This window comes from Xiphias gladius, chromosome 15, assembly GCF_016859285.1.
Source record: "Xiphias gladius isolate SHS-SW01 ecotype Sanya breed wild chromosome 15, ASM1685928v1, whole genome shotgun sequence".
Classification (NCBI taxonomy): Eukaryota; Metazoa; Chordata; class Actinopteri; order Istiophoriformes; family Xiphiidae; genus Xiphias; species Xiphias gladius.
The window spans coordinates 4,509,883-4,522,844 of NC_053414.1; the positions used below are offsets into that span (position 1 = coordinate 4,509,883).

The 12,962-nt window shown below is 40.9% G+C and overlaps 1 protein-coding gene across 2 annotated transcripts in view; it reads right to left on the minus strand.

Annotated features, from left to right (window-relative positions):
- Positions 1-12,962, minus strand: part of wipf2a (WAS/WASL interacting protein family, member 2a) — a 30,170-nt gene that overhangs the window by 5,508 nt on the left and 11,700 nt on the right. For both annotated transcript variants that reach the window (XM_040147108.1, XM_040147109.1), the window contains exons 4-7: positions 10,544-10,676; positions 7,588-7,707; positions 5,267-5,953; positions 2,415-2,651 (exon numbers count right to left, since the gene is read on the minus strand). In XM_040147108.1, coding sequence (XP_040003042.1) covers positions 2,415-2,651; positions 5,267-5,953; positions 7,588-7,707; positions 10,544-10,676 — 1,177 coding nt within the window. The remainder of the gene's footprint in view (positions 1-2,414; positions 2,652-5,266; positions 5,954-7,587; positions 7,708-10,543; positions 10,677-12,962) is intronic.

Consider the following 12,962-nt stretch of genomic DNA (forward strand, 5'->3'; position numbering starts at 1 on the left):
AACATTAGAATCAGTAGAAAAGATGATTTCAAAAGTCACTCCAGTGGGTCCTGGGTTAGTTAGATTATGGTTGAACCAAGAAGACTTCATTAAAAGAGAAAGCATATTTACAGATATTTGTTTTCTGCATGCCAAAAGATTGATTGCAATGTTTTGGAAAAATGCAAACAGAACAAGTGTCAAACAACGGGCTCAGCAGATGCTGCTGTTTCCTCGATTAGACGAGGTTACTCATATATTATCACTTACAGGCTACGCGGGAAACAGGATGTGTTTGAGGTTTAAGGGTCAAGGGCCATTTACTGCTTTTGGAAAGTGTGTGGCCTTGAGACACGATGAAGAGGAGGTGTGAGCACTCCTCAGCGTAAACCTTGCAGTATGTTTTGGGTGAGATCTCTAGACAGTAGTTAAGTCAAGTTTAACGAAATATTATTTGATAGTTTAATCTCAATTTAAATATGCTCCGTTAGGAGTTACCGATTTGTGAAAGTAATGTTTGGTGTCTGAAAAGCAACCTGTGTTTTATGTTGTCTGTTTTCAAGTGCCTTAGTGTGTCCTTTGGTTGACAGAAGGTCAATTTGTTTACTGCCTTTCTATCTGTTACATAGTTTGTCTTTGCCAGTACAGTCAACAGCGTGGATTTTCTGCTTTAATTTTAAGGGTTTACATCCACTTCGGATCTGCAGTATGGGAACTCAGCCCTCTATATAATTAAACCCCTTGGTCCTAGGGGACCACGAGTAATTGGACAGTTAAATAAAAATAAACTGCTTTATATTTCTTTAATATTTGGTTCTAATATTTCGCAGGCTACAAACATCAGCAGACACTTTTTTTCTTCCCTGCTGTTGCTCTGAGAGGCCTGTAGTGCAGCGATCTTTACTTCCTGCTCGTTTCAGGGTCTTCTTATGTTGTCTTTAAATTTTACAATCACTGTCCTGTTGCACTGTCCTAAAATTTGGGGATTGGTATAACATGGGTCTACGTAGTCATATGGATATGCTTGAAAACGTTCAAAGCTAAAAGCCAGCCTTTTAACTTCAAAGTAATTTTCTGTCTTTAAATTCTATATGTTGAAAAATTTAACATATCACTGTCCTATGACTTTGACTTTACTTTGGATATTTGTGTTTTTTCAGTTTTCTGCCTGGAGACATGAAGTGCAAGAACCCCCGACAGTAATCTAGGAACTGTCCCTTCCTTCCTGATTTGTTCCAGTGCAACAGGAAACGAAGGAGGCTCGTTTGCATGGCTGCAGTGGGATATTTTACTATCGATGGCCATTCATCACTGTCGTCTCTATCGCATCAAGATCTGAACATAACCCTGTTATCAGTTCCTGTGACTGAGGATTGAACACACGGCTGAGAACGGTGGGGAGAAAAATTCTACAAAAGACGCCGACGTGAGAGACGAGAGAGGTCGGTACGAGCTGGACATCAGAATAACCGGTAGATTTAAAAAGAAAACCGAGTGGTTTGTAAGGAACACAAATGTCAGGGATCACCGCATCTCATTTCATGCAGAAAACAGCAGCCAGCCCTAACCCGTGATTTTAAGCAAGTAGCAACGCATTGGGCTGTTTTATTTTCCCCTACGTGTCTTCACATTTGAAATTTCGTTCTGCCAGATTTTACTCGTGGCCCGTGCGAAGTGCTGAAGAGTGGAAAGACGTCTGGCTGCATGAAAGTACATTTAGCAACAGACCAGGAAGAGTTATTTTGGATTGTTGAGAAGAAGAAGAAGCACAAGAAAAATAGAGTGATGACAGGAAAATTGCTAGTGTCCTCCCTTCCAGTGGTTCCCTACCCCCCCACTGCAGACCAGTGTCAGGCCACAAACCATATGACAGGAAGGACAAGACTCGATATAAAAAGCAAAAAAAACTTTACTGACTATTGTATAGTTTTTTTCACCGTAAATAACTTTGAACTGGGCCCCGTTTTGTCTGTGCTGGACTTTTCTTCATCACCAAACTTCAGTAGGTCACCAGTGCATGAGGTAACCAGTCTGTCATCCCCACCTTTCAGCATTTAACAGTACATAAAACCAGTGATAGGCCACCACCTGAGTGTTATCTGGGTTCAGCTGTATTTTATTTAACCAACTAAGTAACCACAACTGAGTATAGATCAAATCAAGGAAGGCTAATTTTTAGTGTGTTTGCTGCAGGGGGTTGTATTTTTTTCTTTTCACTTCAAAAATCAACGAAATGGGGAAATAGCCCAGCAGTGCAAAAATGTTTCCATACAACAGTACTTAGATGATAAACACTAACTATAAACAGAAACTTTTGAGTCCTGCTATTTTATAAAAACATGTTTGGCTCATAAAAAACAGTGAAAGTATTAAAATCCTTCAGTGGCTGTGAATGGTGTAGGAAGAATACGATGATGATGTCTGCCCTGACTTACCTATGATGGACTTGGAGGAGGAGGTGATGGAGTGGCCATTCCTGATGGGCGGGGGAGGTGGAGGGGGTCCGGCCGGGGTGCGGGTGGATGAGGAGGAGGATGAGATGGAGGAAGAGGAGGGAGGAGGAGGCGGTTTTCCCGCTCGGGTGTGGGACTCTGAGATCGCAGAGCTGTTGATGCGGTACGGGGGTGGGGGAGGAGGGGCATCACGACCGCCGTTACGAGGCACCTGGGGAGCTGCGTGGACAACACACACGCACATGCACACACACACACACACACACACACACACACACACACACACACACATACACGTAGTACTCAGTATCTATATCAAGGTACGGCGTAGTAGTACCTAGTACCTACAACAACAAACAATAGATATATCTTCAAATATTCTCTGTGTGGGTTTAATTATCTGCAAGTTTCAAGACTCTTCAAGTTGACTTTAATATTTCACTAGTGATAAATTTTGCTTCCTGGAAGGAAGGAAAACCGTCCAAACACTGCTGGTTTACTCTGGAAAACTGTCAGTAACTACTACTAGAAATTTTTTGCTTTATAAATGACCAAACGATTTGTTCATTTGATGATTCATTTAATGCTTTTGATCTACTAAGATTAACTGACTAATTGTTTCAGCACTAAACACACCCAGGGCCAACTGTATGGTTCTTTAAACACTGCAGAATACTGATAAACCTACAATGTAAAAATGGCAAACTGTGTTTTGTTATAGGTCTGTAAAGATTAGTCAATGAATCGATCAACAGAAAATTAAAACCGGCAACTATTTTGATAACTGAATCATTGTTTCTGTTATTTTTAAAATACGTGCTGTTTCTAACTTCTCAAATATGAGGATTTGAAGCTTTTCTTTGTCTCACATGACCATAACCTGTATAACTTTGGATATTGGATATTGGATACCATTTTCTGGCAATGTATAGACAAAATGATTAATCAAATGTCGACGGCCACACGCCACATTATAGCACTCTAAACAGCAGCAAAGCACCATGACCAGTTGGTTCTAGTTAGATCTGGAACAGAAACTGTGGATTGTGAAATGATTTCCAGTTCGAGCAGACACAGTAACCAAAGTACGGCACTAGTAACATCATTTTGCTCTCTCATATGTTCTTTTAAAAACCAATAATTAATAGGGCAGTATAATGAGAAGCCGCGAGATTAAGAGAGACATCAGTCGTCCTGCGAGTTAATATAAAATGTAGGGGAAAAGCAGAGACAGTGAAAGTGAAGAGGAATGCTGGAATATTCCACAGGGCTTCAGGAATGCAGAGAAACCAGGAGGCCTCGTGGCCAATCGCTCCCTCGTCCAATCACAACACAGAGCTCCAGCTAACAAGTGCCTTCCTGTTTTGTGCGTTCACTCTGAATTCAAATTATGGTTATGTTTCCAGTGAGTCATGAATCTGCTCTGAGGAAGAAACTACATTATCAGCTGAAAGTTTATAAACGTATTAGTTTCATGTAGAGGATTATTTCTATTTATACCAGGGCGCTTTGTAGGTGTAGGCCCCTTAAATCCTCCAGTATTTATTTCTACGTCAACACACACAGAGGCAACTTCTGGGTTACACACTTAAAAGGTACAGAGGTATCTTATGTGTTTCATCATCCACATAGCATCTACCAGGCCAAGCCTATTCGCGCATGCTTACGGAAAGCATATCTGCTCCACATGTTGAAATACTGTAATTTCCCCAACTGCCGCTCCAATGAGGAAAAAAGTAATTCCCAAAAACAAACGCAGCTGTACTTATCATAGGAAATATTAAACTACCGTATGTTAAGTGTCCGTGCAGACACCTGGCTCGGATACCATTTGAATGTTATACGGAGCCAAACAAATCATGTCGCTGCCCTCTGCTCCATTTTCAGATTCAAACTGCAGTAGGCGTTATCAGCTGGAGGAAATGTTTTAACACGGTGCTGCTTTGAGGCTGCATTGCACAGTACAGATTCAGAGAAAACGAGTCAAAACTTGCTTTGGCCTCTGTATAAACATTCCTCCACCTGAGGATGGAGACTGATGTCGTCTTCATTACTGGGACCGTTCCAACATTAAATCGGGAGGAGTCGTCCCACATTTATAATCGGTAACTTCATTACACAATGAGGGACGTCCAATGCCTGAAACAACTGACCGTTGGATTAGTCGGCTAATCAAATTTAAAATATAATATAATATGATATAAAAGTAACAACATAAAATTCATTTTTCCAAAGCATCTTATGCCTTTGTTTTGTACAGAGATGACAGATTCACACCACAGAAGTCAGGATTCGTAAGCGCCGTAAACCCCTAAGCCACCACAGCCACAGTTAACTGACTGCAGTTTATAACTGATTCATTGTTCAATTCATTTATCAAAAAACTTGGGTTTTGACCTGTTGGTCAGACAAAACAAGTAATCTGAAGCAGTCACCTTGGCCTCTGGGAAACTGTTACTGGCATTTTTCCTGACATTTTATAAACTAAACAATTAATAAATTGACAAAGTAGTCAGTCAGTCATTCCAAGGAAATTAGAAAAATACACCCAGGGGCCCAGAAATCTGAGGTACATCACTGGGTAATGTGCAGTAGAATTGTTTTCAAGTGGACCTCTCTTTTAACTATGCCTTTAAAAGCACAAACAAAATGTCCGTCTGACTGACTGATGTGATCTTGAATGGTTTAACTTTTATTGTTATTAACTGACGCAAAATCCTGATCCTTGTCGCCCTTCGTCCTGGGGTCCAGTACAAGTAGCACAAGTCACGACCTCTGACCTTTAAAACACAGTTAGTGGCTGTATTGTGTGTTCACGGTGCCGTGGGGTGTACCTGCTCTGCGTCCAGGCGGATCTCTGGCAGGTGGTGGTGGTCTGGCGACCTGCTGAGAGGATGGAGATGATGAAGGAGGAGGTGGAGGGGCGTGGCTGCGTCCATGGCTGCCGCCTCCTGATGTGTGTTTTTTGTGCAGGGAGTTGTGCCTCTGTGGCAGCTCCGGGGCACCGCCCCCGTCTACGTGGGACGGCCCGTTGGAGATGCCTACTGATGTGTGTGGTCTGTAGGGCGGGGGAGGCGGAGGAGCGGAGGAGCCGCCTGTTGGAGGTCTGCTGGAAGATGACGGCGGCTTCACGGAGCTGGAAGGGGTGGGGCCTCTGTTGGGTGTCGGCGGGAGGGGCTTCTCTCTGCTGTGAGAAGAGGATGTGGAAGGCGTAGCGGGTGCTTTCTGGTTGGGGGTAGGCGGAGCGTTGCCACGGCCACCCCTGTTGAAGGGTGGAGGGGGGGGCGGGGCGGAGGTGCTGTGCTTCATCCCGCTGCCTGTTGACGAGCTGCTGCTGCTACTGGAGGGGCGGGAGATGTCGGGGAGTGAGGGGCGGTGGGAGCGCTGGTGCTCGGGTGGAGAGGGCCTGTTGGCTGGGGAGGGCGAGTTGGAGCGGCCCGTTGGGGGGCGAGGGGCTGTGGGTCGCGACCCCGGCGGCCTCAGTGCGGATCTGCCCACCGAACCACCTACTGCTGAACCATCTGGGTGGAGGACAGAGAGGTGGTGTTTAGTACGTGACAGCAGTGGAATTAAAATTAAAAACACTTTCAACACCTCAGACTACTGAAGGTAAAAACGATGAATTGTAAGATGCTCACAGGAAATAGATTAGTTTCATTATCAACGATTCTTCGGATTATTTTCTTGATTAATCAATAAATCATTTGGCCTATAAAATGCCAAAGAATGTCATGAACTAATTGAAATCGCTTGTTTTGTTCAACCAACAGTCTGTAAATCTCTGAATCTTAGATTGTTTTTCAAGAAAATATATTGATCTATGATCAGAATACACCCAGAGGCCACTTTATTAGGAACACCTGTACAATTTGTTGCAATTCAACAGTCTTGCCATAAATTCTAGGCCTGAAAATTATGATTATTTTCATTATTGATTCATTGGCAGATTATTTTCTCGATTCATCGTCATCATTTTTTTCTTTAAAATGTCAGAAAGTAGGTAAAATTCCTGTTATAATTTCCTACAGTCCAAGTTGATGTGATCGTTTTTTTTCCCCCCAAATAAAACCCAAAAGATAAAGAAAAGATAAACGATACAAAAAACAACATGCGACATGACACGAGAAGCTGAAACCAGAAAATTTTCAACAATTTTTATTATGAACATGACTCAAACTATTAAAATAAATCATTACTGTATTACGAAAATAGTTGCTGAGTATTTTTTCCCCCCAATCAATTACTCAACTGTTACTTTTTAATCTTGTGAGATATGTGTAAATTAAAATTATATGTTTATTACTGAGTTCATAGTTAAAAGTGGAGCTGTACTGGATTACATTAATTTGAGGGGTGTTTCTATTTCTTTATCCTCCCTATTTCAATACGAGGGAGTCAGAATATTAGATAAACCTTTGAATATAATACAGTCCAGGACAAAAACATCACCAAATATGACCTCAGCACTAAAATATCTAACCGAATTAACACCTCTAAGACAGTGTCAACAAAATCTAGACATTTCAGGCATCATAAAAGCCGGCTAAAGCCGATTAAACTGCACAGTTCTACCTCATCGACTACTCAGTTAATCATAAAACTGTTTCAGCTCTAATGTTGTTAATCCTGTATCACAGTATATGTTATTTCGTATAGCAATATTAATACATACTGTGATATAGTACATTTTCTCATTTGAGAAACTGTAAATAGATTTAAAAAAAAAAAAAAAAAGATTAAAATGTGTCAAATGAAATAACTGACAAATCAAGTCTAATACACCCAGAGGAGTAAAAGGAATGGCAAAATCTCACCTTTACTGTGATAAAAATCACAGAATCAATACCCTACATCCTCAGAGAAACAGACCGCTAGGAGTTGAAATAAAATTACAAACTCAAAAAAATTCACAAAGAGCTCTTTTTTCTCCTCACAGTTTATCTACTGTATGTGCAGATATGAACTGCTTAAACTACCGACAGATAATCAGTGACTGATACAATCCGACTTATACGTTAGCCCACTCCCTTTAGAGGTGGACTTTGGGTTTATTTATTTAAACGAACGATAAGGACACCTTGACAAAAATGTGTTAGTCCTGCCATTTCAGTAACAATAATACGAAATGAAGCACACACACAAAACAAGTTTTTACCTCCAACTGGGCGTAATTTTGGCACACCGCCTTGGAAAAGGCCCCCCATTCCCTTTGGCCCTCCACCTCCAAATCCTCCACCTCCACCTCCACCTCCTCCACCGCCACCTCCTCCTGATTCTGGTGGGGGAAAAAAAAAAAAAAAAAAAAGAGGCAAATGTCAATACAGACAAAAATGAAGGCAGAACAAGGAAAACATTTTAAATACAGTGTGTGTAGTGTATGTGTGAACGTGCCATGTGAAATCTTCCTGTACTCACACCGCAGTGAGTTATTTTGCCCAACCGTTCCTGCTCTGCCTGCGTTTTGGGGCTTTTACAGTGCGTAATTATCGTCCTTGCTCTCTCACTGCAGCAATTGGTGACGTGAGTGGAGGGTAGTGTTTTCATCCTGACCATTCAGACGGGGCTTGCACCAGGAGAGGGCCCTGGCGCAGTTTGTTATTTTATGTCCGTTTCATTACTTTAGATTCAGGTAATAACTATACAAATGTCAATGAGATGATAATCTGCATGAGAGATAAATAAAAATAAATAAATAATAATAAAAAAATTGGTTTTAACAATCATCCACTTGTAGTGATCAATTTTACCCAGAAATGTGAGATCATTATTTGCAGTTTCCACTGTATTCAAATATTTGGAGAGAATAGTAGTTATTCAGCACCATGGGAGTATGTACAGGGAAGAAAAGAGCGACAACATTTATTCAACTAAACACCTTTTATAAACAACATTTCGACATTTCGAATCTTTATCAAGTTTGAAATGTGTTGAAACACTGAGGGTGTGTTGACTTAGTTCCTCCTTTCCATGCAAATATTCCTATTTCCTCTTTTCTTACAAGTATAAAATTGACCCAGCATCACAGAGTGTATGCAAGTCCACAGCTCATACCCCGTTCAATACAGCAAAACCTGTACAGAAGACCTAGGCAATTTCTCTAAAAAAAAATGTTACCTTAATATTTTCACATCATTTGATGATACTGAATATCTCAATATTTATTCATTTTCTTTGAAATTGTTTAACTTAACTATTATTTTAATAGTTTAAACTGACCAGCCTTAAATAAATCCCATTAAATTTGCACAGGCAAATAAAAATGTTCCTTTACTGCACATAACTAAGCGTTCTTAATTATAAAAACTGAATGAAAAAGCTAATTTAGAGTCAAAGTAACTCTAAAGTCCCCCCCCACAAGGAAGCTGAGCACAAGGAAAAATTACGTTCTGGTAAAATGGATAAATGACCCTTCAGAGTACTGTTAAAGATCAACACAAAATCCTCGAAGCAAAGTTGTCAATCGTAACTTGTATGACAAAGTTTCTCTCGCGTATTTGAGGAATTAGGGACATACACTCACTTGGCAGCAGGTCCACCTAGCTAAATATAATGCGGTCTAATATAACACTCCTGCAATAAATCCTCCTTTCATGGCGGTCATAATGTTCAGGCTTTGTTAACTGTTATAGAGAGTTGATGATTCAACTGTATGATCATTCTGGAGGATGTAGTTTATGGTGCTGTCAAATTTTATTGCATTACACAGAGGTGTTTATTATTTAGTCGACCCCAGTGACTATAGGTTTGTATGTGCATGTATTTATTTATTTGTTTGTTTCTAATGTTTATATTTATATTTATGGACGACGACAAGACAGCTCCCCAAAAGTGAAGCCAAAACATCGTGATTGCCCCCTGGATAAAGATGGTTTCTGTCATTTTAGGAAGTTTTTAAATCACGCTGATTTATGTTCAAGTGTTCATTTTTGTGGTAAGTGTGGTTTAATTTGTTTTTGGATGGTGACGTCACCAGCGCAAGATGGCAGCGCTTGTATCTGGGATATTTTGGCTTCATTTTTGTACAGTGGGAGGAAGTGGACACGTGTTGTCCATCTTTATATAAAGTCACTGGTCAAACCTCATTGATATAAATGGGGAGGATAAAATACAAGAAACACCTGCATTAGATTTAGGTACGTGTGACGAATAAACTGGCAACAATGTTTACATCTCTACTGTCCTGTTTAATAAAGATTCCTAAATACAAAAAGAACACACATTTGTAGTATTCTATGATAAAATAAATAGCCTTTTCTGCGGCTTTTCAATGGACCTGGAGTCAAGAATATTTCGTTAAACTACCATTTCCAAAGTTAAGAATAGATTTTTGAAATTGTAAAATCGTGTTTTGCATGTTCCCTTATTCCATAAACACAAAACAAATCAACCAACACCACTACTAACACACCTGTAGACTAACTTCTCTGTTTGTGGGTAGGGATGGGAACTGATAAGATTTTACTGATACCAGTGCCATTATCAATTCTGTTTATCAGTCCGCTTTTTTATCGAGTCCCTTAATGATTCCCGATAAATTTCCTAAATTTCAACGCAACTTTTATTATTTCTGAGTCTGAACAAAGGCTGTAGTGAAAGTCTGTCTGTCATCACCTAAAATGGAGGAAATGAGAATATTCGTACAGCATTCGTTTCCGTTAGGTTTTCTTAAACAAAGAAAAAAAACAAAAAACAAAAAAAACATAGGATTTTACCCCCGGTAACGGACGTGCTGCTCAGGTGGGAAGCAGTTGTACTCGTGCGTAGAGTGTGAAATAAAAGGCAATCTATGTTGCATAGAAGGATGTTTCAGCATATTGCTAACGTTTCCAACCTTACTTGAAATTACCGTTTTACAGATATTACAGTGTTTCCCACGAATTGAGAATTTACTTGTGGTGGTGGGTGGCGCAGCGTGTGACCAATGTGCATGCAAAGAGTCATGAAGTTTAGAGGGAGAGAGTGAACCGATAAGCTCGGAGGCATACGACTACGATGGTTCGGACAACTTGGAACTGGTTCTTAACTCGAACCATCCCTGTTTGTGTGCTGATTTGGAATAAGTTCTCCGTTAAGGTATGAGTGTACTGTATATAAAATGAACTGTGACTCACTCTCTAGAACGGGAGCACTCCGGTCACTGACCGCAGTGACCCTCTTCAGCTTGGTTCCTTTGCAGATGTCTGAAAGCAGCGCTCCTCGGCCCTTAGCCTCGGATGTGCTCAGTTTGGGAGGAGTCGTGTTTGCCTGTGGGGGAGGAAACAAAGTTACCAAATTAAAAGCCTGTGATCACACTTATATTTCCTCTGGTCTGAACCATAGAGGGAAGTTTGTGGACTTTGTTTGAGCTCAAACTGCAAACTTAAGAGAGAACCAGGGCATGTAAACAAGTCACATGACTTGGTAGCAGGTTTACTGGACAGGTTTTGGCAACTTGTCATCCTGTCAGCTTTTTAGATTTTGGCAGATTTAGACTCCAGTCCTTGAAACTGAATTTTATTATAATTAACCTTCCTTATTGTTCATGCCAGGTAAGAACACAAACATGGGAACACGACCATCTGCCCAGATTTCAGGTTGGACTCATTTTCTTACACTTAAGTTTTCTAAGACTAAGTAACTGCACTACAGATCTCTAAAGGGAAGCATTTCACTTTTTTCCCCTGGCTAAACAAATCAAATATGTTTTTGAAAATGACTGTTCACTACTGTCCCATCGCAGTCTTGTTGGAAGTCCTGTGTGTTAATACTCAGTGTTTCATTAGACCAATGTAGCCAGACAAAATTTCTTAAAATGTAAAAGACAGTTGTTTCAAAATCATGTTCACCTTTAAAAAAAGGCAACAGTTAATCTTCTAATCAAAAAAAATATTACCATCATTATCATAATGGAGTCTTTGCAAAACTGATCCGAACAATGGGAAGCTTCTCACCTGTAATTCTGTACATGGTGCTGACTGGTAAATTGAACAAGTATGAAGAAAAAAGGAAAGATTGCTCAAGGAATGCAATCCAATAAAGGGGTATCAAACTAAAGCCTCTAAAGTTACAGTATCATTGACTCAGCTACTGAAAACGAGACATCTTAAGATCATAAATGCAAGATTTTGTGCAGGGCTTTTGTATTAGATTATACAGGTATAGCTAATACAGTAGAGGCCAGTGTAAATTTACAGTAATCTGTTCTGGATAAATGGTTTTATGATTCTGAAAGATAGGACCTGGCAGTGTGGGATCCCTCATCCTCATCAAGCCAATTTCAGGTCTTTCCAGAGATGTTCAATTGGGTTCAAGTCAAGGCTCTGGCTGGGCCACTTAAGGACATTCACAGGGTTGTCCCTGAGCCACTCCTGCATGGTCTTGGCTGCGTGTTCAGGGTCATTGTCCTGTTGGAAGGTGACCCTTCTGTCCAGTCTGAGGTCCTGAGCTTTCTGGAACAGGTTTTCAGTAAGGATCTCTCTGTGCTTTGCTCCATTTAGATTTCCCTCGGCCCTGACCAGTCTCCCTGTCCCTGCTGAAAAACACCCCCAGCATGATGCTACCACCACCACAGCGTCACCGTTGGGATGGTATTGGGCAGATGATGAGCGGTGCCTGGTTTCCTCCAGACATGACGCTTAAATTTGAGGCCAAACAGTTCACACTGGGTTTTATCAGACCAGAGAATCTTGTTTATCACATTCTGAGAGCCCATTAGTTGATTTTTTTGCAGACTAAAAGCTGCTTTCATTTGTATTTACGGAGGAGAAGCTTCCATCTGGCCACTCTGTCATAAAGCCCAGATTGGTGGAGTGCTGCAGGGATGGTTGTCCTTCTGGAAATTTCTCCCATCTCGACACAGGATCTCTCCAGCTCAGCCAGAGTGATCATTGGGTTCTTGGTCACCTCTCTTACCAAAGGCCCTTCTCCCCTGGATTCTCAGTCTGGCTGGGCGGCATGCTCTAGGAAGAGTCCTGGTTGTTCCAGACTTCTTCCATTGAAGAATTATGGAGACCACTGTGCTCTAGGGGAACCTTCAATGCAGCAGAAATGTTTCTGTAGCCTTACCCAGATCTTTGCCTCGAAACAGTCCTGTCTCTGAGCTCTGCAGGCAGTTCCTTTGACCTCAGGGCTTGGTTTTTGCTCTGATATGAGTTGTCAGCTGTGAGACCTTATATAGACAAGTGTTTGCCTTTCCAAATCATGTCCAATCCATTGCATTTACAATGGAAATCAAGGCGTAGAAACATCTTGAAGGTGAGCAAAAGAATTGGGAGGCGCCTGAGCTAAATTACAACTGTCATAGCAAAGGCTCTGTATACTTCTGTCAATGTGATATTTCAGTTTTTCCTTTTAATACATTTTCAAAAATTTCTAAAATTCTGTTTTTCGCTTTTTCATTACGGGGTACTAAGTGTAGCTTGATGAGGGGGAAAAAATGAATTTACCATTTTAACATAAGGCTGCAACATAACAAAATGTGAAAAGGGGCGAGAAGTAAAGGGGTCTGAAGTACTTTCTGAGGGCACTGTATACCATCATGTAAACAGCAAT